Raw genomic sequence first — 24,901 nt, forward strand, 5'->3', positions numbered from 1 at the left:
CTCAAGAGGCTGGGGCGCGTGTTGCCCGTCGTCGACAGCAGTCCCTGCGGCCCCATTCTGAAGAGAAAGCGCGCCGTCATCGCCGAAGACTCCACGCCCTCCCCAGCCGGCAAGGTAGGCCTCCGACGTCGCTCCCCGGGCTCGTCAGTTCGACTCTATTGAGACCGCGATGTCTGTTCTCATAACGAAGATAGATGTATTTCGGATTTCCGGGACAGCTTCGAAGACACCTTGTTGCTGCAACAACACAAGTCCAAATATTATAAATGTAAATATCTCAAAAAATAGAAGTAGTACAAAAAAAACTATAGATGTGCTACTTCAAACTAATTAATTCAATAATTTGTGAGAAAAATCTAAAGATAAATTTGGTTGTGCAATTACGTCGAAATACCAATAACAAGTACAACTTTACTCACATTAATTATAAATATTATCAAAATCTATTTTAAAAGATATATTAAGCCGGGTCCACATTTGTAGCATGTTGGCGTATCACGATCAGTCGTATCGTATCTACTATTTGTATCATAAATATGGACGCTCATTTTGTCCATGTCGTATCTTTAAGGCGTATTTTGTAAAAAACACGTCCATACTTAGCATAAGCTGTATCATGTCAGTGTATCGGCTTTTGCTTTACAAATATAGACGCTCACTTTTCTTCCGATGTATCATTTCCTGATACGCGTGTCTTTCAGTGTACCTTTCCCTTCTCGTACGGTTCAGTCATGTCTTCCTTCTCAAACGGTTTAGCCATGTCGGCAATTGCTGACAATTTGGCGGTGACTTGCGCCTGTTATCAAAGTCACTCTGGAGATTCAACTAGTGATGATGAAATTCCTATACGAAAGAAACAAAAGATGAGCATTTTGGATGCACCCGTGTTTCGACCTATGGTTGATGAATTTAAAGTCAGTATTGAAATTTACATTATGGATAATATAATTAGCTATGATTTAAAAGTAACAAGTGTGCTTTTGTCAGCTGTGCATGTTAATTTTTTAAGTAAGCAACTATTTAATCACCCTTATCTTATGAAGTACATTTCTGTATTAAATAGAAAAAGGATTGTGAAAATAGACTGAACTCAATGGCTTAGTTGATATGGCAAACAGTATTGTTAACATTTGTGCAACATTGAATTCCATCCACTGAAATAAGTAGATAATAACCCGCTTATAAATTAGTTCATGTTTTATTTTTCTTTTTAAAATTATAAAGCCATCTATTAATGTGTACCATATATATATATATATTTCCAATTGCAATAGTATTTTTTTATTGTTTGTGAAATTATCTATTGCATATTTTTTTCTTAATTATAATTAACTATATATATACAAATTTAACTTAGAACTCCAGGCAATTGGGGTTCAGTAATTAAACCTTAGCATTTGTTAATATGTCAAATAAACAGACAAAACATTTATTGTAGTAGTCTAAAACATAAAGACTAGTTTAGTATTTACTTGGAAAGGGAGACCACTCGGCTACTGCTTAAAATGATCACCAAATAGGAATGATGTGGTTCAAGAATATGTTGAATAGATTATTATTGTGTCTTAATCTGATTCCAGGAACCACTCACATACATAGAGAAAATTTTACCAGAAGCGTCCAAATATGGCTTATGCAAAGTTATACCACCTGATGGATTCACACCACTCTGTAATCTTGATGGGTCCATGAACTTTAATGTTACAAACCAGTATGTCCAACGGATGTTCAAACGATATGGGCCAGCTGCTACCAAAAAGTTAAGCGCTTTCAAAGCCCTCTTGGCACCGCAAAAAGTGCCATTCAAGCGACCGCCATTAGTAAGCGGCTTGGAAGTGGACTTACCACATTTATTGAAGCTAGTGCAGCAAATGGGTGGCCGAAAGAAGTTAACAAAAATAGTACAGTAGAACAAAGTGGCTGAGCAATTAAAGTGTTGTAAGAATTTAAAAAATCCCGGTCAAAAAATTAAACAAATTTATGAAAAATATCTACTGGGAGTTGAATTTTTGATGAAGTGATGACATCGTTGGAGAAAGAAAATTTGATAGAACAAGTTGAGCATTTGTGCGAAAGAAGTCAATCAAGGATGTTTAACCGTGCACGAAGTCCTTTGCACGCACAAAAGCAAATGCTGGAGCCAGGTGATTCAACAGATAATGATTCGTCTGATGAAATCCCGACAAAAGATGGTTTAGTATTAAATGCCCTTGCTGAGACTGAAGACTGCATTGTTCCCGGTCGATCAATGAATCTCCACGCATTTCAAAAAGTAGCCGAAGTCGCTTCCAATGCACTTTTGTCTTCCACAACTCGGAAAACAAATTCGATAGAAAAAGAATATTGGGACCTTGTCTTGTCGAGGACAAAGCATGTCTGTGTAAACGCAGCTTCCATAGACACGGGTGCCGCGGATGATGGGTTTCCAAATAATGATTCCACCGACCATTATAGTAGACATCCTTGGAACTTGAAGGTGAGAGATCATTTTGAAACTCAATATTCTTAATAAGTTTATCTAATTTTAATATTTAAAGAAAATTATATAAAATCTAAGTCATAACTGCAATTTTGAGTTGTTTTCATATTTTACTAACACCGTAGGTATTGGACAGTATTAAAAATTATATGGAAAGTAAAATATTATTGAGTTAAATTGTGTTATTGATAATAGCCGAGTTTAATCATCCGACGTTTGTCGTTCGTTTTTGCCGCGCACCACCACTATGTGGAACCAGCTCGACCTATCCGTAGAACAGAGTCCGATGTGATAATGAGGCAAAAATGAGTTTAATAGCTAAACGAGATCAGGAATACGAACTCTACAGACGTACATTTTTAAAATTTTCGTATCTTGTTTAGTTTCGGAGATATAGAATCGAATAACGTACTATCTGACATTAATTCCGTATAAAAACGCACGACGTGATCAAGCGACGGCTGCGCAGACGCCCTGTCCGCTTGTCACTCCGGCCGCTGTTCAGTGGGTGTATTTGTGTTATGCACTCAGATTTTTTTTTGGTTTGATGTACAATATAAATTAACTGCTTTGCATGTAAAAACATATTTTTAAAGATGTCACGTTCAAAGAAAATATTAGACATGCTACAAAAAACTGATGCAGAAAGGCCGGAATCAATGCACCATTTTCAAATTTTCGAAAAAAAGTATAATTACTGGTATATTGACAATTTCAGCTGTATTATTTCGCAATACATACACACTAATAAATTCTTATATTAACAAATATCATATCTGTATTGCTTTAATATTGCATTTTTGACTCAGTAAAGCATTGTGGGTGATTGATTTTAATATGGGACGTTTCTTGCCGGATATATAGAAAAGCATTTGTAGTGCGAAAATCATGCGAAAAAGCAATTGGCATAATGATAAGTCACAGAGTATTCATTTTTTCTATAATAATAAATAGTAAAAAGTAGAAGTCTTATGAAACATAAGGACGATTTTATACGAACATTTTTGGTATTTTAAGCGTGTCATATGAATTTAAGACGTTTTTCTACGTAATCTGTAATATGATTTCTTGGTTTGATATTAAGATAGGACGTTGTTACTGGGATAATGACATCAGTTAAGACATTGTTCATTTAAAAATATCGTTAAATAATAATATTGTAACGATGTTTTATTTAAGATTTGTTAACTTAATTTCTTAATAATGTTTTATGAATAGCTATAATAATACTATACAGTATTTTTTTATACTACAGCTCTGAACGCTGATGACAACGACATTAAACAACAGAGCTCACCTTTGCCCTTCGGTGAAAAAAAAAATCAGTCAAGAACTAGCTGATATATGGGAAGAAGTTCTGCTAGACGATATTACCTGACCGAAGAAGAAATTACTTGTGATAGCTTCATACCCAATCAATGTGTCTGATCCGTCTACCAAAGATGCTTACAGAAATCAACCTAGCACATTTTCTTTGCAAGTGCCTTCTAGTTTCGAGAATTGTCACTGCCAACTTCTTTACCATAAACGTAAGAGGTGCCCAAAAGAATGGACAGACCTTAAACGCAAATGCCTTAAGAATTTAGGTAAGAAATATGTCACGATAAAAGGAAAAGCCGTAGACGAAAAAACGATGTGGCCGTCAGGTAGGTATACCGTTACAAATGTCCTAATAAAATATCTCAACAACAGCGTTTGGAATGTTTAACAAAAATTTAGCAACTGGGATATCAAGCAGTGGAATTTCATCATGAAATATTCCGATAAAATGAAGAAGAAAAGATGACTGAGTCAAGACACTCCTAATAATAGAAAGCATACTTTTAACTATTATCTGGCGCTGATCACAGGTTCTAGCGAATCTTACTGCGACAAATCGAAGTATGCAAAACATTGCTTATTAGTATTCTTGCCGAGATACGAGTTGAAAACTCATATCTTAAAAAATGCATGGAAGAAGTACGATGGAAGTGCTATTTTAGAAGAGGAAAAGCGGAGTCGCCACAATAATCATAAGATTGTTATAGATGACGCAATGAAGCAAAGTGTTTGTGACCATGGTCGCATTTGCATTGTAGGCATTTGCCCGAATATGGTCACATGCAAGCGATTCAGCAACTTTTTTAATTAAGCAACTGGGACAAATGTCCCAGTTGAATCGCATCGTATCGAATACGCAAGAATAGCCAAAAGCTCTAGCTATAAGGAGACAAGTATCGCCAAAATGTTCAAATTGTATCTTGAATGGTTCGACCCCGAGAAATCCCTACTAATATTATAAATGCGAAAGTAACTCTGTCTGTCTGTCTGTCTGTTACCTTTTCACGCCTAAACCGCTGAACCGATTTTGATGAATTTTGGTATAGAGATAGATGGAACCTTGGGAAAGGACATAGGGTACTTTTTATCCAGATCCCGATCCCGATCCCGGAATTATACGGGTGGAAACGCAGAGTGCAGTTGTGTATCGCATAATTCAAATACGCCTAGCCAGCTTTTAGAATACTTTCTGCCTGACATGTCCATCAGGCCCATCGGCCTATACACTATGAATGTGTGAGTGTGACGATGCATGGTGTGGTGTGGCGGGACTGGCGGGCGCGGGCGCGCTGCGCGGCGCGGCGGCAAAGACGTGCGGGGGACGCGGATGATTCGGTGGGAGGAGTGTAGATCACAAAGTATGCTTACCCGAACGGGCAGACACGTGAGGGCAGACGTCGTTGGCGGACGCATGCGATATCTACAATTTTGAGCTGCAACGTATTCGCTTTCTTTACGTTTTCATTGGTGTTTAGGGTTTCTTGGATAAGCATTTTGTGTTATTTACTTAGTTGTTTTGGTTGTTATTATTAGTTTAGCATAAGTTAGTAGTAGGTAGAATTATAGTTAATAGGTAAAATAAATACTTTAATTCATTTTTTAGGATAGGTATAAAATTGTAGTAGATTAGTAGGCAGGTTTTTTTAAGTTTTTTCACATTTAGTAAGTAGTTACGGTACCTAAGAAGGTCAGCATAGTTTTTATTGAGTATTAATAGGTAAGTAATGTTGTTTTGTGAATAAAATAGTTCCAGTAGTTTCGCATATAATTTTATCGATTCATTTTGTTTTTATTCCATGTGGATAGTATATTTTTTTTAACATTTAGTTTTAGTTTAGCAATTCTTTTTGTTTTATTTCATGTGTATAAGTACCTATGCCATTCCAATTCAAAAGAGTACAATTTCCCCCGAAAGCAGCATTCGCTATGACGATAAACAGAGCTCAAGGACAGACACTCAAAGTAGCTGGTGTTCATTTAGAAAAAAACTGTTTCTCCCATGGGAGAACTGTATGTGGCGTGCTCACGAGTATCGAGTCCACAAAACCTACATGTTTTGTCCAAAGAAGGAAAAACAAAAACTGTCGTATACAAAAACGTATTAAACTAAGTTAAGTCAGGGATCAGGGTCAGGAAAAGTCTACCTATGTTAATCTCAATAATTCAATGTGCCGGCTTCATTAGAATCGTTTCATTATAGTTTCAGAGCCTATTCAGTCCAAACAAATTTACACGAAGTAGTAGTTCTACGCAGACGAAGTCGCGGGTAACAGCTAGTACATCTCTAAAGCTACAAAGAAACGCCAATATCGTGAACTTAAACTTAAACTTCAATCTTTTTTTCATATTCCCAAAAGGGATTAGTGCGACGAATGTCACGTTTTTCGATTGAAAAATAATCCAACAGACCAAGAAAAAGAAACTTTTCAACAGCACCAGACTAATAAGAAGATCGAAAGGAACTTAAAAGGCCAAGATAAAAAAGACGCTGAAGAGTCAAATGGAAACATGGTTGCTGCTGTGTTTGATTTTTAAAATGTATTGCAGCGTCCTCATGGCAATATAAACAAACTTTACTATAAGAGAAAGTTTTTTTCATTTAACTTCAGTTTTTGGCATGGGTAAAAGGTAGGGCGTTTGCTATATTTGGGATTAATCTGTGGCAAAACGTGGCTCAAATGAGGTCAGGAGTTGTCTCTTAGATTTTATTCAGGCTAATGTTGACCGTGGGGTCAAAGAGTTTCGCTATTGGTCAGACAATTGTGCTGGCCAAAATCGTAACCGCTTTGTATTTTCAATGTACGTTTACGCAGCACAAAAGTTCAATAAATGCATAATACACTGTTTCTTACAGAAAGGACACACTCAAAATGAAGGGGACAGTGTCTGTGATACGAAATGCCATTTAAGTTTTAACTTTTGCACCAAAAAAATAGTCTTAGCTATATTTATTTATTTTTATTTATTGTAAATTTTTATTGTTATTAAGTATGTTTGTTTGAACATAATATTGTTGATTATATAACTAATGCGAAGTTTAAATTTCTCCATACGTGTCTCCTGTAATTTTCCTATTCTATGTACCTATCTGTAGTTTTAGACTATGTTCAAAGTGATGCCTTCTAATAGTTTACATATCTATTTTAAGATTTTATAACTAATAAACTATTTTTAATAATATTCTTAATTTTTATTTAGTTACATGGGATCATATGGCGAACATTATGTTTAAAAATTTTAAGATGTGTATTTACATAGGACTCATAAGGGATGGGTAATTCCAACAAAAAAATACCCATGTTAATATAGAACGTCACTTAATTCATACATCTCCGTAAAAAAACGTACAATGTTCACTACGGGCACCCGCTCTTCCGCCATAAAACGTCCTATGTTTATATAAAACTCACTATCTCGTGAAATAAGAGGATAAGAAATATACACTACATAGCATTTAACTAGGCTGGGGTGTTGTCATATCATATCAAAAAATCAAAATCTCAAGTCTCACTGTTTAAGAATTACACAAGTCAACAACTTCTCTTGCCTCTACTGAAAACTATCAATCCTGCAGATGGGACTCTGTTCTACGGATAGGTCGAGCTAGACACTGAAGTATTTCCTAAGCAATTCCACTTAGGGTTCTTCAAGAAAAGAGTGTACCAAAAGCCAGCACGAAGCGCGAACCCTCTGGAATAGTAATAGTGGCCATCGCCGACGGTATTACTTAACATCAACAGGACGCGTTTGACCCCTGCTCTATAAAAAAAATGCTGACTGGCATAGTACGTTATAGGGGCTTTGCCTTAGCTTGATCAATGTTTACTTTACATTTTCTATAGCCACTACTTATGTTAAATGCATTTAAATTCTTATTAATCAATTCATTATTTCAGTGTATCAGTAGGGACATACAGAATATGTTAAGTTTCCTTGGTCCCGCGGTTGGAATGACTGCGCCCACATTACACCTGGGAATGCTGTTTTCGACAAGTTGTTGGCACAGAGACCCTCATGGCCTCCCATGGATTGAGTATATGCATAGTGGAAAGAAGAAAGTATGGTATATGGATGTGTGAATAATATTAAATTTTATTGATTTTTTACAAGACAATTCTTCTAGATCAGTCTGTCTTACATGTTAAACATCAGTGTTATCATGGGATAGGAGTTCTAAGAGTGAATTTAGGCATTTCAAGCGTACAAGTAGTGGATACTGGTCAGGTGCTGTTGCAAGACTTCAGACAACTTTCAAGAATATATTATTTTTAAACAATTACATTACACACAAAAGCCAAAAACGGAATACACATTGAAACAGAACATAAAGCACAGTTGTAAGATTGATTGGTAGATTAAAATATATATTTAATATGAAGTAACAAACAAAGCCATTATTAGTAAAAGATACCAGAGTTTTTTAAATATGTTTTTTAAGAATTTTCTGGTCACATTAAATATATCAATTTGCTGGTAATTTATGTTGTAATCTGAATTTCGAATAATTGGATTTACCTTGTATTGTGTAATGAAGGGGTCTTCAAAAGTAAAAGCGATAACAATATTATATAAAATAATTATTGAAAAATATATTGATTTCTAATGTCTTTATAGACTTTTGTGTAGCTTACCTCTGTAACAACATTTTCTACAAATTGTCAGTTATAGCAGGTTCTTTGGGTAGATGATGATGGTTGGGATCTTTGCAGATCTTTCCAATTCCGAACCGACTGCTCTTCGACGTCCTTTTTTTCGAACGTACACTTTCCTCATCAGAAACTCCAAGTTCATCTTCATTAGGACGCTTAGGTGCTGGGGTAGGCTATTGAAGAGATTAATATAAGTGAGTAACGAAATGATAAGACAACAACACACAAATAAATAAACTAACCTTAAAAGACAATAGTTCGCCGACGTCCATTTTAATTGTTGTATAAAAATTATTGGCATTTCTTTGCAATGGCGTGTCAAATGTCACAATAAACGTCAGCAGTTAGCACAGATTATTAATAGCTAGATTTGTCAACTGTTATATATAATATTTGGGAAAAAAGCGCGGTAAAGTTCGAACAACAAGGGCGCCTTTTTTTTAAATTAAAGTTAAAATAATACAAATTGTTATTGTTGAAAGTTTTGTTTACTTATAAAGTGTGATTGTTGCCGCGATGTCCCGCGGTAGAAAAAGGCGTAAGAAAAAAGAAGATGTCGAGGGAGACTCCGAGGAAAGCGCCGCGTAAGCTATTAATAATCTGTGCTAACTGCTGACGTTTATTGTGACATTTGACACGCCATTGCAAAGAAATGCCAATAATTTTTATACAACAATTAAAATGGACGTCGGCGAACTATTGTCTTTTAAGGTTAGTTTATTTATTTGTGAGTTGTTGTCTTATCAGTTCGTTACGCACTTATATTAATTTCTTCTATAGCCTACCCCAACACCTAAGCGTCCTAATGAAGATGAACTTGGAGATTCTGATGAGGAAAGTGTACGTTCGAAAAAAAGTACGTCGACGAGCAGTCGGTTCGGAATTGGAAAGATCTGCAAAGATCCCAACCATCATCATCTACCCAAAGAACCTACTATAACTGACAAAGAACGCGAAGATATTCTAAAATTTGTAGAAAATGTTGTTACAGAGGTAAGCTACACAAAAGTCTATAAAGACATTAGAAATCAATATATTTTTCAATAATTATTTTATATAATATTGTTATCGCTTTTACTTTTGAAGACCCCTTCATTACACAATACAAGGTAAATCCAATTATTCGAAATTCAGATTACAACATAAATTACCAGCAAATTGATATATTTAATGTGACCAGAAAATTCTTAAAAACTCGGGTATCTTTTACTAATAATGGCTTTGTTTGTTCCTTCATATTTAATATATATTTTAATCTACCAATCAATCAATCTTACAACTGTGCTTTATGTTTCTGTTTCAATGTGTATTCCGTTTTTGGCTTTTGTGTGCAATGTAATTGTTTAAAAATAATATATTCTTGAAAGTTGTCTGAAGTCTTGCAACAGCACGTGACCAGTATCCACTACTTGTACGCTTGAAATGCCTAAATTCACTCTTAGAACTCCTATCCCATGATAACACCGATGTTTCAACAAAAGTTGTGAATTTGTTACAGGTATACCTGCATTTTTGTGCAATATTTAGATTCAATTACATTTAATGCCACAAGTGTGTAACAACTATTTGTTTTCCCAATAGCTGTTGTGAATATATTTGTATAAAATTAGGTAATAACAATTCTAGGAGTTAACGGATGTTGATATATTGCATGAGAGTGAGGAAGGTGCAGAGGAACTAATCAATGCTTTAGCTGATGCAGAGTGTTCATCTGTACTCTTACATAATTTGGCTCGTCTTGATGAACTAGTGCCAGATGAGAGAGATGCTGTACATAATACTTTAGGTATGTATTATGTACAAGCATTGAATGTACATCATTATATAATATTATGTATATGGAAACGGCTTCTGATTCTAAACATTAATAGTTTATATTATAATTTTAATCTGTGATACTTTTAATGCAAAGGTTCCCTAAACACTTAAAATATATACTATAGATACCTAATATGTATTGTGTTAATTGCAGGGATAGTTGAAAATATAACTGAGTTTCGTCCTGAATTATGGGTTGAAGATGCAAAACAAGGTTTCATTCAGTGGATTCTTAAGAGATTGAAGGTAGAAAAAATATGTTTACTTTCTTTTGAATGTTTGTGATATACTAAATAATCTATGATAATATTTTCAGATGAAAATGCCAGTCGATGCCAATAAATTATATGCAACAGAGATTTTGTCAATTCTTCTGCAGAATACACCCGAGAACAGAAAATTTTTAGGAGAACTTGATGGCATCAATGTACTACTACAAGAGTTAGCTGTGAGTATTTTTTTCTCAATATATAAAGATTTACAAGATTTTACTGTAAGGCCTTAACCCAAAAAGGGGACCATCCTGCACACAAACAATATAATCTAATATAATATAATAACAGATATATCAACAACTACTGTAGACTTATAATAACAGAATGAAAAAGAGTAAGTATGGAGTGTCTTGCCCATTCTCTTATCTCTGCTTCAAATGAAACCTTTTTGAAGGGGCAATTAGAGTTTTTTTTTTAAATATATTTTTAACTTTTGATTTTCAAAAGTTCCCTTTCAATTGGCTGAATTGAAATAAATTATTTGACATTTTTGACTTTGAAAACTAACACCCATTTAATATGTATTTTGTTTATTAGATAGAATTAAAGTGCCATGATTATTATTACTTACCATATTATGAAAGTGTATAAGTAAGCTTCATTTGTTTATTTATGAAGTTTAGTTCTAAAGTTTTCTTGTGCCATTTACTACATATTTATTTATTTCCTATTATTACAGTAACTTAATAATAACACACATAACAAGTAAAAACTTAAAACCATTTTATAACTTATTATAAATAATACAATTTGGCGGCGCTGGTTGCTAAGTGGTTGCGCCTAATTTGCATTTTTTTTTATCTTAATGGTTGCTCAATATATCCCTCCTTAATGTCCTTCCCTATGACGGCACTAGTACCGGAACGGGCTGTAGGTGACGCATAATAATGCGTCGACATTTAAAAAAAGGGAAATTGAGCAGCGGGTAGTGTTAATTTGGTCGCCTCGCATGGTGGATTTTTGTTTCGGTCTCCGCACGCATCGTATAGTTTCATTTAACCTTATTAATTATTTATCTTGTTTATTGTAATAATTGTTTTGTGATATATATCGTTACATACTTTTTCGTGATAAAGCGTGTCTGTGATAAAGTTAGTGAAGAAGCTCAAATCCAGCAGCAAGAAGCCACATCCAGACATAAGAAAGGAAGCCAAGAAGGTTCAAGGTACTGTGCCGTGTCCTTTCTTTCTTTCACCAATATAAGACCCAAATATTGAGCAACCGTATTAAGAAAATTACAGTCCACTTTAAATTGCAATAAATATAAATAATATAATCAACAACCAGCGCCGCCACTAAGTATATTATTTATATCTAATGAAATTTTAAGTGGACTGTATTTTTCTAAGTATGGTTGCTCAATATTTGGGTCTTATATTGGAGAAAGAAAGAAAGGACACGGCACAGTACCTTCAACCTTCTCGGCTTCCTTTCTTATGGCTGGATGTGGCTTCTTGCTGCTGGATTTGGCTTCTTCCACTAATTTTATCACAGACACCGAAAAGTATGTAACGATATATATATCCCAAAACAATTATTACAATAGACAGTAAAAGATAAATAATTAATAAGTTTAAATGAAACGATACGATGCGTGCGGAGACCGAAACAAATCCACACTGCGAGGCGACCAAATTAATACTACCCGCTGCTCAATTTCCCTTTTTCTTAAATGTCGACGCATTATTGTGCGTCACCTACAGCCCGTTCCGGTACTAGTGCCGTCATAGGGAAGGACATTAAGGATATATTGAGCAACCATTAAGATAAAAAAAATGCGAATTTGGCGCAACCACTTAGTAATACCTAATTTGGCGCTATGGATATTTTTTCTTAAAAAGTTGAGAACATAATATAATATTTTGCAGCTAACGCCGGTATATGGGTACAAACACATACAATATATTATCGCGCCGTGGAAGGAGGCGAACAGCCACGTGCTGACTCTTCTACGTCGCGTAAAGGAAAAGGACAAACAACTAAAATGTCGTCACGACGGAAACCAGACTTATTGTGGACTGGTATGTAGAAAAATTAACAGAATTTATATTACTTTGTAAAATTTGGACGCATTAACTCATTTCACATTAAAAACACCAATTAAATTTGATATTTATTAAAAAATAATATCCTTTATCGTAAGTTGTGTGCAATATGCCAAACTAAGTTGTTACGTGTACGCGTTACGTGTACACGTTAACATGAGACATATACGTCATGTTCGCACACGTCCAATTATGAGTCGGAAACTGACTCCACCAACCATACGTCATGCTTTACATTTTATGTTTTTATTTTATGTTTTTATTTGTGGCGTCTGTATTATCATATTTAGCAGCGTCGTTTAATTTTACAGAAGGCATAGTACCGGCGCAGTTAAGCTCGCTAGCGGTAATGCTGCGGTCGGGTGCGATCTCAAAATGGGGCACAGACATGAATGACGCATCTTTGCCCGCCCTGGCTCTGCTCCGAGCTTTGCATGCCCTCTCTCGGCACTGGCATACATTATACCGAGCTGCCTGTTTGCCCGATCATCGCTCGTTGGTGCCCAACTCGGACTTTATTAATACTAAGGTATACATTTTAAATCCTTTAATTTCTTGTCTGTGGTACAACTTTTTGCTTTATTTATTTCCTATTTAATTAAAAAAAATATATATATATATTTAATTAAAAAAAGTATATATATATATATATATATATATATATACTTTTTTTAATTAAAAAAGTAATATATATATATATATATATATATATATTACTTTGTGAAGTAGAACTCTTAGCAGGAATAATAAATAAATACGCATATTTAATGTAGGAATATAAAAAATATCCTTTTGTATGAAAAGGTCACGACGGACGGATTTCCCGATCCGGCCAAGCGTATCTTTTATATGTTACTTCAGAAACTCACATTACCGCAAATTCTGCATTAATGCACATAACATTTGCAGTATTATTAATATTTATTCTTTGTAATTGTTTCACAGCTTGCCGCAAAGGCAAATCGACAATTACAAGACCCACTTGTTATTATGACTGGAAACTTACCGCCTAAATTGCATATGCCTGGTAAGTTTAATTTTATATAAAGATTCGGTATGTATTAAAAATTATTTATTCATATAGTTATATATTCATATTATACATATACCAATACACTAGTTGAAATTAAAGTGTATATTTTTGCTACTACCAAACCTTAATTATTTGGTTTATAAAAAATATATATGCAATTATCATTATTACTTTCATTTTATGTGGATGAACGGTTCTTTTTAATCGGGATAACATCATAACATAAAAATTTTTTACAGCCCCTTCATACTACCATTCGAATGCCGTCACCTACTGTTCTACGTGGTGTCCTTCGACCGTGACCGGGCCTTGCAGCGTTTACTAGAAGCGGGAGGAGAAAGGGGAGCTCCAGCTGGTGGCTCCAGTGAAGCAGAGAGAGTGGCCCCGAGGTTGGATCGGCGCAAGCGCACCGTGCAAAGGGACAATGTGCTGAGGCAGGCCGAGCATGTTATGCACGAGTTTGGACATTCAAAGGTAACTCTATTTACTCTAAAACGCTTATAATTGTTTTTTTTAATCTCTCGCTAGCCACAACAATTGAAATTTTTTTGTTGGAAATTATTGGAAATATGAGCAGATGTCGTTATAATAGATTTTGTCTGTACATATTATCAAGATAATAAATATTTCTTATATTATCAATCTTTAAATATATTGTTATACGCAGATCATAAATAATTTAGTTAACCTGATATGTTCTGTAAATGATACTATATGTCATTATTTTAAGTAATTAAGTTGTTTATGGAAGAACTGGGCACTCTGACACAGGTATTGTTACTTAAAAGGGTTTCCAAATCTTACACTTAGAAAAGAAAATGTACTTAAAATGAATAAAGACTTTTTATTATTATCAATAAAACTTTGCTTTAATGTCACGACTATTTCAGGCTCTATTAGAAATCCAATACGAAAACGAAGTCGGCACCGGTCCCGGACCGACATTAGAATTCTACGCGCTCGTATCGCAAGAATTGCAGCGGGCTGATCTCGATTTGTGGCACGGCAGAGAGAACTTCAAACAGAAGCCCACTTCGTTTGGTGGGGAGATAGTCAAAAGCCAGCCAACAGTGGTCTCGGATAGGTCTTCGGATGCCGCCACCCGTTTAGCGTCTTCAGTGCGTGATGCATTGAATCTTGACGACGACCGTTAGCCGGAGCCGTCTGATTTGGAGAAGGAGACGTCCATACCTTCCCCCGCACCTGACGCCACTTATGTTTCTTGGCCGTGTGGTCTGTTCCCACAAGCTATTGGCAGGAATGCAAGAGCCTCTCATCTCTCAAGAGTGAAAGCTAAATTCCGCTTCCTTGGAAAGTTTATGGCTAAAGCGGTAATGGATTCGAGAATGGTGAGTCAAAATATGCAAATCTCAATGCGCCATGCGTCGTTAAGACATTTCTCTCTAGTCTCTAGAGTTAAGTCGATATTATTCGTTATATAGAACATTTATTGTTTGTAATTTTTCTTGTAATCATCTAGTTTTTCCTTAGTTATGCAACTTATTTAGTGTTGAATAACTGTTTTCCGTAAAGTAGACCTAAAGAGGTGAACGTATACGTAGACGGTAGAACTGTGTACGCTAACATGCGCGTATACTCTGCAGGTGGACATTCCCTTATCGGTATCTATGTACCGATGGGCCGTAAGCGAGCAACAGTGGCTCAATCTTAGCGACGTACGACACGTCGCTCCTGAACTGTGGCGGTCGTTGTGTCGCCTGCGACGCGTTGCCGATCGTGCACAGGCTATCGCCACAGACGACAACTACTCACCGGAACAAAGGAACCAAATGGTATTGTTATTTAAATTATTTAACAATACACTATTTATTTTACAAGTTGCCAGATAAACTTACGTGTGTGGCATCATTGCTATTACAATAAATTTTTTATTCACTATGAAATATAAATGGTATAGGATTTTGTATTATTTGTATTTTGTAAAATTTAGATTAACGCATTGGAGTTAGATGGATGCCCTATCGAAGAGCTGGGTCCAGATTTTATCCTTCCTGGAGACGGATGCACAGAGCTAAGGCGCGGCGGGCGGGACATACCCGTCACGGCTCACAACCTACATCATTATATCGCCCTCGTCACACACTGGCTGTTGTATGAAGGTATGTAGATAATTTATGTAACAGTAATAAGTGTCGGACGGCTGCCCCAAATTTAATCATTACTGCATTATTTTTGTATATAAAAAAATACAAATATATAGGTAGATTTTTTATCTATAGATCTATTTGATTGAATAAGAGTATATTAACTGAAGCTTTGAGGTTGTGTCAATTGTCAGGAAATTTCCTACTAAGTAAATAATGTTTATTTTCCTCCAGGTGTAACAAAACAGATGGACGCATTTAAAGAAGGTTTTGACTCAGTATTCCCGTTGGCAAATCTCAAAATATTCTATCCTGAAGAATTGGAACAAGTCTTCTGTGGCAGTCCATCAGGTATTATTTTTTATGTTTTGGCATTGGCGGCGCTGGTTGTTGATTATATTATTTATATTTATTGCAATTTAAAGTGGACTGTAATTTTCTTAATACGGTTGCTCAATATTTGGGTCTTGTACTGGAGAAAGAAAGAAAGGACACGGCACAGTACCTTCAACCTTCTCGGCTTCCTTTCTTATGGCTGGATGTGGCTTCTTGCTGCTGGATTTGAGCTTCTTCACTAACTTTATCACAGACACGCTTTATCACGAAAAAGTATGTAACGATATATATCACAAAACAATTATTACAATAAACAAGATAAATAATTAATAAGGTTAAATGAAACTATACGATGCGTGCGGAGACCGAAACAAATCCACACAACTGCGAGGCGACCAAATTAATACTACCCGCTGCTCAATTTCCCTTTTTTTTTAAATGTCGACGCATTATTATGCGTCACCTACAGCCCGTTCCGGTACTAGTGCCGTCATAGGGAAGGACATTAAGGAGGGATATATTGAGCAACCATTAAGATAAAAAAAAATGCAAATTTGGCGCAACCAGGCATGTTTAATGACTTATATACATTGTCTTTCTTATGCAAGATTTCATTTTAATATCAACATCTGAAACAATACTAGATATAAGTATACAGCTTGTACGTAATTAAAAGAAGTCACTTTAATTGTTTTATTATAAAAATATTAAACTATTTCTATAAAAAAAATATTAAACACAAAAGTCTATAAAGACATTAGAAATCAATATATTTTTCAATAATTATTTTATATAATATTGTTATCGCTTTTACTTTTGAAGACCCCTTCATTACACAATACAAGGTAAATTCAATTATTCGAAATTCAGATTACAACATAAATTACCAGCAAATTGATATATTTAATGTGACCAGAAAATTCTTAAAAACTCGGGTATCTTTTACTAATAACGGCTTTGTTTGTTCCTTCATATTTAATATATATTTTAATCTACCAATCAATCAATCAATCAATCTTACAACTGTGCTTTATGTTTCTGTTTCAATGTGTATTCCGTTTTTGGCTTTTGTGTGTAATGTAATTGTTTAAAAATAATATATTCTTGAAAGTTGTCTGAAGTCTTGCAACAGCACCTACTTGTACGCTTGAAATGCCTAAATTCACTCTTAGATGCTTTAGCATTTTATATGGAATACCATCTAAGCCGGCTGTCGTGTCTCTTCTAGATGATATTATATTATATTGCTGACATTAATTCGGCAAATGAAAATGGTTCCAAAAAGTATCTGTGATTAGGGCAAGACCAATCTTGATTGTCAATGTGGGATGCTAGCTCAACAGTATCTGGAGTGTATTTTTTGATGAAATGAATAATCCAATCATAATGGTTATCAAACACAGACGAAGGTGAGTAAGTTTTGTTAAATTTACGCATATGTGACCAAATAATTGAAATAGGTGTAGTTCTGTTAAAGGATTCACATAATTTGTAACAACCTAATCTTCTTTCAGATCTAATTATGTATTTCTTCTTAGCTTGAAGCTTTTTATAGTTTATATAATTCTCATCACTTGGGTCTTCTTTGAATTGTAAGTATGCATTTTTACTATCTGTGAGAGCTTTAGAACAATTTGAATTCCACCATGGAAGTGGATTTCTTTCTGTTCTTTGTGTTTGGTTTTAAACGAGAATTATTATGACCAGATGAAGAGAAAGGAAGAGATTCCGATAGAGCCCTGTTTAAGCATTTAATAAGATTGTTGTATGTTAAAGTAGGATCTTGAGTATTTAAGGATAAATTATGAAATAACAAATCAACTTTAGTGGAATTTAGATCCCAATCAACTAATTTTAAATTACAAGAAGAAGGGAGAGGATTACTATCAGGTATATCTATAGAATAAGAATTATTAAAACTGAGTAGAATTTTTGATGGAAGGAGAGACTATGGTTAAATCCAAGACATTAGTACTCCATATGTGAGAGCCGACTGTAGTAACATCTCTCTTTAGTCGGCAGCTCATTTCTGAGCGTCGTGGTCAGCAACGAAACATTTAGCGCGGACTATCTGCTTCCACCGGTTTCTGTCCAGCGCTTCTCTTATCACATTGTATAGCTTTGAAGACGATGAGTCTTTCACTTGATCGGTCCATCTGGTTGGTGAACGGCCACGTGATCTTTTGCCTTCTGTGTTACCAACCACGATCAGCTTCTCCAAGTTCTCATCGCCTTTGCGCATTGTGTGGCCGAAATACGATACGATTCGCTGTAGGCATACGGTAGACAAGCGAGTTCGTATGCGAAGTTGGGTCAGGATTGATGTGTTGGTGCGCTTCGCAGTCCACGGTATTCTGAGCATTCGCCGCCAGCACCACATCTCAAAGGCATCGATTCTTTGTCGTTCTCGAGCCAGGATGGTCCACGTTTCTACTCCATACAGGAAGATAGGGAAAACCAGAGCCCGTATCAGTCTTATTTTAGTTTTGATGCCAATTCCTCTTTTCTTCCAGATGTTGCCTAAACGTGTCATGGCATCCTTAGCCATGCCGATTCGCCTTTTTATTTCGGGGACAGAGCTGCCGTCGTTGGAGATCTGGGATCCAAGATATATAAAGCGGTCTACGATATTAATTCCAGGAATGTTACAAGTGACACGTGGAAGCTTACTGGCTCGATCCACTAACATCAGTTTAGTTTTTGTTCTGTTCACTGCGAGGCCTATGTTTGTGCTTTCTAACTCGAGTCTTTGGAACAGTTCTTCCATATCTTCCATGGATGTTGCCAGAAGAACCGTGTCGTCAGCATATCGTAGGTTTGCTATTCTCTTTCCGCCTACTGCAAAACCCTTCTCCCAATTTTCCATTGTCTTCCGAATAATGTACTCTCCATATATGTTAAATAGTGCGGGTGACAGAATGCAGCCCTGTCTCACACCTTTTTTTGTTTGGAACATATTGGAGTATTCAGTGCCCATCCTGATGAAGGAACGGTTTTCTATGTACAAATTCTGTATTAAAGCTACGAGGTGTTCAGGAACTCCCATCTCAAGTAGAACCCTCCATAGTTTATCCCATTGCACATAGTCAAAGGCTTTTGTATAGTCAACAAAGCATAAGATCACGGGAGTGTTGAATTCCCTACTCTTTTCAATGATTTGGCGAATGTTAAGGATTTGTTCCCGCGTTCCTTTGCCTCTAACGAAGCCTGCCTGCTCCTCAGGTATTTGTCGGCTAAGGTAGTAATTAAGACGTCGGTTAATTACATGGAGAAGGATCTTACTCGCATTAGATATCAATGCTATAGTTCTGTAATTCCCACAGACTTTAGAAGAGCCTTTCTTGTGCAGAGGTATAAACACCGATTCTGTCCAGTCATTTGGCCACCTTCCAGACCGCCAGATGGTGTTGCAGATCTCGATTATAGCCTTTGTACCTCGGTGACCTAGGTTTTTTAATATTTCGGCTGTCACACCATCTTTACCTGGCGATTTGTTGCACTTGAGAGCTTTGATGGCATGCTCAATTTCAGATGGTAGAATATCAGGCTCTTCTGTTGCCCATGAGCTGCTCTTGCTAATCCCTTCAGCGTCATATAGTTCCGCGCAGTAGTTCTTCCAGCGGTCCAACACTTGAGCCACATCTGTAATTAGACGCCCATCTGTACCTTCGATAGTACACGTTCTTGGCTTACGAGTACCAGTCAGTTCTTTTACTTTTTGAAAAAGATATCTGGATTCGTTTTTCAAAGAGTGCTGTTCGATTTCGAGACAGATTTCGTTGATGTGATGTTCATAGTCTTTCCGACAGTAAAGTTGAACCAGACGGCTTAAATCAGCATACCGTTGCTGATCTTCTAGCGAGCGAATACCATTTTCCTTTAGTTCCCGTCTCTCTAGGATGACTTTGGCCGTCTTTGGTGTTATGAAATCTTTCATTACGGGTTTCACTAGCATGTTTTCTCTAACTGTTTCTTCGATCACCCTTTTGAGACTCTCCCATTTGCTGTTACTATCTCTCTCTTCATTATGAAACACAATCATTTTCTGAGCAATACCTTGTCTGAATCCATCGGCGTTTAGACGTTGCATATTTGGACCCTGCTTAGGTTTATATATTCTCTTAAAACGCACTTGCACAGTTGCCACAAGGAGCTGATGATCGGATCCACAGTCACCACCCGGGTAAGTAGTAGCGTTCGTCACTGAGCTTCTCCATCGGGCCCCTATTAATATATAGTCTATTTGATTTCGACATCTGTCGCCAGGGGATACCCAGGTGTACAGTCTTCGGATGTGTTTCTTGAAGCATGTATTGGTGATGGTAAAGTTTTCTTCACAGCAAAACTGTAGCAAACGCTCGCCTCGATCATTACGTTCTCCGATCCCAAATCTGCCCGCAATACGACGAAGATGGTCATCGTCTGTTGTTATCCCAACTTTGGCATTGAAGTCCCCCAAGATGATGGTAACTTCTCTTTTTGGAAGTTCTTTCAGTGTCTTACTCAGCGTTTCGTAAAAGTTCTCCACTTCTTCTACAGTAGATTGCGATGTGGGCGCGTATACCTGTACGATATTAAGCTTACAAGGTATGGTGTTGATTTTAACTGTAATTATACGATCACAAACTGGTCTATATCCTATAACACACCTGTTCAGCGATCGCGGCACAACAAAGGCCACTCCTCTGCTATGTTCGAGTTCCGGGCCCGAGAAATATACTGTACTTCCTAGGTCTGTTGTAAAATGACCCTGTCCTTTCCAGTGTGTTTCGCTTAGCCCTAGCAGGTGAATATTCTTTCTGTGCATTTCGTTTTCCACAATTCTCAGTTTACCTGATTGATTAAGACCGCGCACATTCCACATTCCGATGAGATGGGGATGACGAATCGATTTGTAGATGTTAGTTTCATCAGTAGCTGAATTTCCATGCGGCGCCTGACGATCCACTGCCGCATGGCCGGTAGCATATTTCACACCACCTCTCCCGGGAAGATGGCGCCGGGCGTCATCCGGATTGCCAGACATACCACTTTCTGTTCTTAGACCTTTCAGTAACCTTTGTAGTAACATGACCATCATTAAGTAAGACTAAATTGTTTTTATGAATGACATCTAAAATGTCTTTGCCCCTTGCAATCAGAGGTTTGGCTGCCCCAAACTATATTATGACAGTTCCCCCTCAATATTGACATAGATTCAAAATTGACATAATAATATAAATGTGACAATCCCCCGCCAAGAAAATTGGTTGAGGGAGGCTTTTAATTAAATTATTCAGTTTATGTGGTGAAAAAGGAGGGCTGCAATTACCTGGGCTGTAAAGGCTTACAATAGTTAATTCCTTGCAATTTGAACTTTTTACTCGAACCCAAAGAACGCCACCGGCGCTTGCGGTGCCGGTGGCGTTCAAATCGAGTTCAAATCACTCAAGAGTACCATAACTTTCAAAAATTTATTTTTCAATAAATATTGAACACTTAATTTTAATATAAGAATATCACAAATAGATTATAAAAAAATATATATACATCTTTCATAGAGGGCACTAAGTGCATCATAACAGGCGATGGAGGAAATAAAAAATATGTTAGTTATCATGCAGCAAGATATAAAGCAACAAAAACAAGACATGCTAGATATGAAAGAAGATATTAAATGTACAATAATCAACAGCCTCAACGAGAAGTTTAATCACTTAGAACTAAAAAACGAGCTTTTGGAGAAAAACCTAGAAGAACAAACAAAAAAAATAAACAACCTAGAAAGACAGTTTAGACGCAAAAATCTAATCTTGTTTGGCGTAGAAGAGAGCGAAAAGTCATACGATGGACTCGAAGAAATGGTCATAAACATAATAAATACATACATCAAAATTCCATGCGAAACTCACAATATAGAAGCTGTTAGAAGACTGGGGAAAAAAGGCAAAAAAGTTAGACCTATAGTAATAACATTCAACACATTGGGATTCAAATTAAAAATCCAAAAAAATAAACATTACCTCCAAAATACTTCATCTATACTAATATTATAAAGAGGAAAGGTTTGATTTTTTGTTTGTTTGTTTGTATGAATTGAATAGGCTCCGAAACTACTTGGCAGATTTGAAAAATTCTTTCACTGTTGGAAAGCTACATCATTCCTGAGTGACATAGGCTATATTTCATTTTCAAAAAAATAGGCATCCTTACTAAAATTACGATAACATTAACATTTGTTTATTATTTGATACAATTCTAACAGATGGCGCTGAGTTAAAGGTAGTAGTTTGGCAAGACGACGTTTGCCAGGTCAGCTAGTATTACCTAAAAGAAGACTACCCAATCGAAATTTTAAATAAGCGTAGAGAACTTCAAGTCCAAGTTCAAAAAAAAAAAAAGGCAGGCAATACTGCCTTTATAAAGTACGACAAAATTATTATATTGAACAACAAACAACCGTTGTATAAACAGTCAAACAAAAGAAATCTCTCTGAATCCCCGGAGACACTTCACCCCGGCAGCCAAGATGTTCAACAAACTAAAAAGCAACAACCTAAGAAAAACAAAGGAAGCATGAAGAACTATTTTATACAAAAGCCCAAACTAATCCTCACTCAAGCAGAAACAACTCAACGCCAAACGAATACATCAGACAATACAAAAACACAACCAAATTAAAAAACGCAGCTTACAACGTCAGGACCCTATCTTCACATGAACGCTGTTTGGAGTTAAATGAAGCAACAAAAAAAATCAATTATGACGTAATCGGTATCTCAGACATCAGACGACTTGGTAATAAAATAGAGGAATATGACAACTTAATATTCTGCTACATTGGTAGTACACCAGGTAAATTTGGAGTGGGCTTCATTATTAAGAAGTCTCTTAAAAACAACATCGAAAGCTTCATCGGCCTAACAGAACGAGTGGCAACGCTAAATTTAATACTTCACGAATTTAAGATATCCATTATACAGGTATATGTACCCACAGAATCCGCAAAAGAAGAAGAAATAGAGGAATTTTATAAAACTATCGACAAAGCTATGAAAATAACACATAAGGACATTATACTAATGGGCGACTTTAATGCGAAGGTAGGGGCTCCTAAAGAAGGTGAATACTTAATACTGCATCAACATGGGGACGGTGAAAGAAACGATAGAGGACAGAGACTTGTCGACTACGCACTTGAACACAATTTAACTATCATCAATACATGCTTCAAGAAAAACCGTAGCCGGAGATGGACGTGGCGATCCCCAAATGATCCTCAATAACTTTGAAGCCCTGAATTTAAACTATCCGTCAGACCACCGATTAATTAGATCAACATTAAAAATAGCCAAACAAAAACAAAGTAAGACAGAGACAAATGGGCATCTTTGGAGGAGGCCTTCACCCAATAATGGGGTTCCTACAAATTATATTATTTAAGTATACTAAAATCTAACCAAGCTAGCAAATAATACAAAAAAATAATGTAATAGTAAATATAATCTAGTAGTAAATATAATATATATAGTAGATGGTATTAATTTTAATTAGATAAGTAAGCGTATATTTGTAGGAAATAAAAAGGCTTTTTTATTTTTATTTATTTTATTTTATTTATACAGGTGGACAGGGCAGTCGAAAAGGATATGCGGGACGTCTTCCACCGCATGTCCACAAACACACTCTGCGCTCTCCTTCAGCTTGAATCTGTGCAAGTAAGCGGAAAATCCTCCGTGTCCCGTGAGCACTTGTGTCATCGGGCTGCTGAATTGTAAGTTTCGGATGATCTTGTATGCAGCGATGGCATCCGGGAGGAACATCTTTGTTATTTTACCCGTGGGTTCATTTTTATATCTTGTTGCCCACTTTTGCAGTGTTTCCGCCCTTATGAGGCGTTTTACGTGCGACAGCGGGCAGCGATCGTAGGTCGGCTTGTTTTTGTGGCTTTTTGTCGCTTCCTTCGCCAGCTCGTCGGCTCTCTCATTTCCCTCCCTGCCCGCGTGGGCTTTAACCCAGAAAAGTTTGATTTCCTTTCCGGGGTGGTCTCCGAGCACTTCGCGGATTTCAGTGACGAGGGGATTGAGAGAGCGACTGCTTGATACGGCGTCAAGCGCTGATCTCGAGTCGCTATATATGTTGAAGCCAACCTCCCTTCGCCGCACCGCCAAGTGCACTGCTTTATTTAAGGCTAGCAATTCAGCTTGGTAAACACTGCAGAAGCCGGCCAGGGTTAGTTTACATTTTAAAATTTCGCGGTTGTTCCTCCAGAATGTCACCGCTGCACCCACACCTTCGTTGGTTTTGCTACCGTCCGTGTAAATTTTGATTTCGTTTCCGTTTGTTACGTCTTCTTCTTCTGCTAAGATTCGGTAGCAAATTTTTGGGACTTTTGAAGGGTGAGGGGTGTTTTGGTAGGGTGTTTTGCCCTCTATCTCCGCGTCTTTCAGCGCTTCCAGATTATAATGCCCTCTTTTGATCTTAAAAAGTACTGCCTCCTCTTCCGCTCTCAGGTCGAGAGGCAGCAGCCCGGAGAGCACTCTCACTGAGTTCAGCGACGCGGTTTTATGTGCTTTACAAATTTTCACTGCAAAGCCTCGCTGGATGGTATCCAGCCTTTTTCTTATATACAGTTTACTTGTAGAGGAGGACCAGGCGCTGGCTGCGTAGAGAATTGTAGGTTCTACTACCGCTGTGTATATCGTGCGTATGATATTCGGGTTTAGACCCCAGCTGACCCTCGCGGCTTTTGCGATCTGCTTATACAGGTTTATTGCTTTCTTTGCCACCGCTGCTGTATGCTGGTTGAAGGTCAGCTTGTTGTCCATGGTGAGTCCCAAAATTTTTATGCTTTTTGAAGTC

General features: G+C 36.7%; 1 protein-coding gene, 1 long non-coding RNA gene and 1 pseudogene across 2 annotated transcripts; 2 read left to right on the forward strand and 1 right to left on the reverse strand.

The window, feature by feature from the left end:
* Positions 1-470: 470 nt before the first annotated feature.
* Positions 471-8,810, reverse strand: LOC123690519. Its single transcript, XR_006751133.1, has 3 exons — positions 8,691-8,810; positions 8,431-8,621; positions 471-843 (listed from the first exon to the last, which is right to left on the reverse strand). It is a non-coding gene; the product is annotated as an uncharacterized LOC123690519 (long non-coding RNA).
* A 256-nt stretch (positions 8,811-9,066) lies between these two features.
* LOC123690438 (beta-catenin-like protein 1) lies at positions 9,067-10,771 on the forward strand. The gene is made up of 5 exons (XM_045633869.1): positions 9,067-9,159; positions 9,229-9,441; positions 10,075-10,234; positions 10,421-10,512; positions 10,583-10,771. The coding sequence occupies exons 1-5, from the start codon at positions 9,130-9,132 to the stop codon at positions 10,769-10,771; spliced, it is 684 nt and encodes a 227-aa protein (XP_045489825.1). The 5' UTR covers positions 9,067-9,129.
* Positions 10,772-11,977: 1,206 nt separating this feature from the next.
* Positions 11,978-17,847, forward strand: LOC123690439 (annotated as a pseudogene).
* Positions 17,848-24,901: the final 7,054 nt, after the last annotated feature.

The sequence above is a fragment of the Pieris rapae genome, chromosome W, assembly GCF_905147795.1.
Source record: "Pieris rapae chromosome W, ilPieRapa1.1, whole genome shotgun sequence".
NCBI lineage: Eukaryota > Metazoa > Arthropoda > Insecta > Lepidoptera > Pieridae > Pieris > Pieris rapae.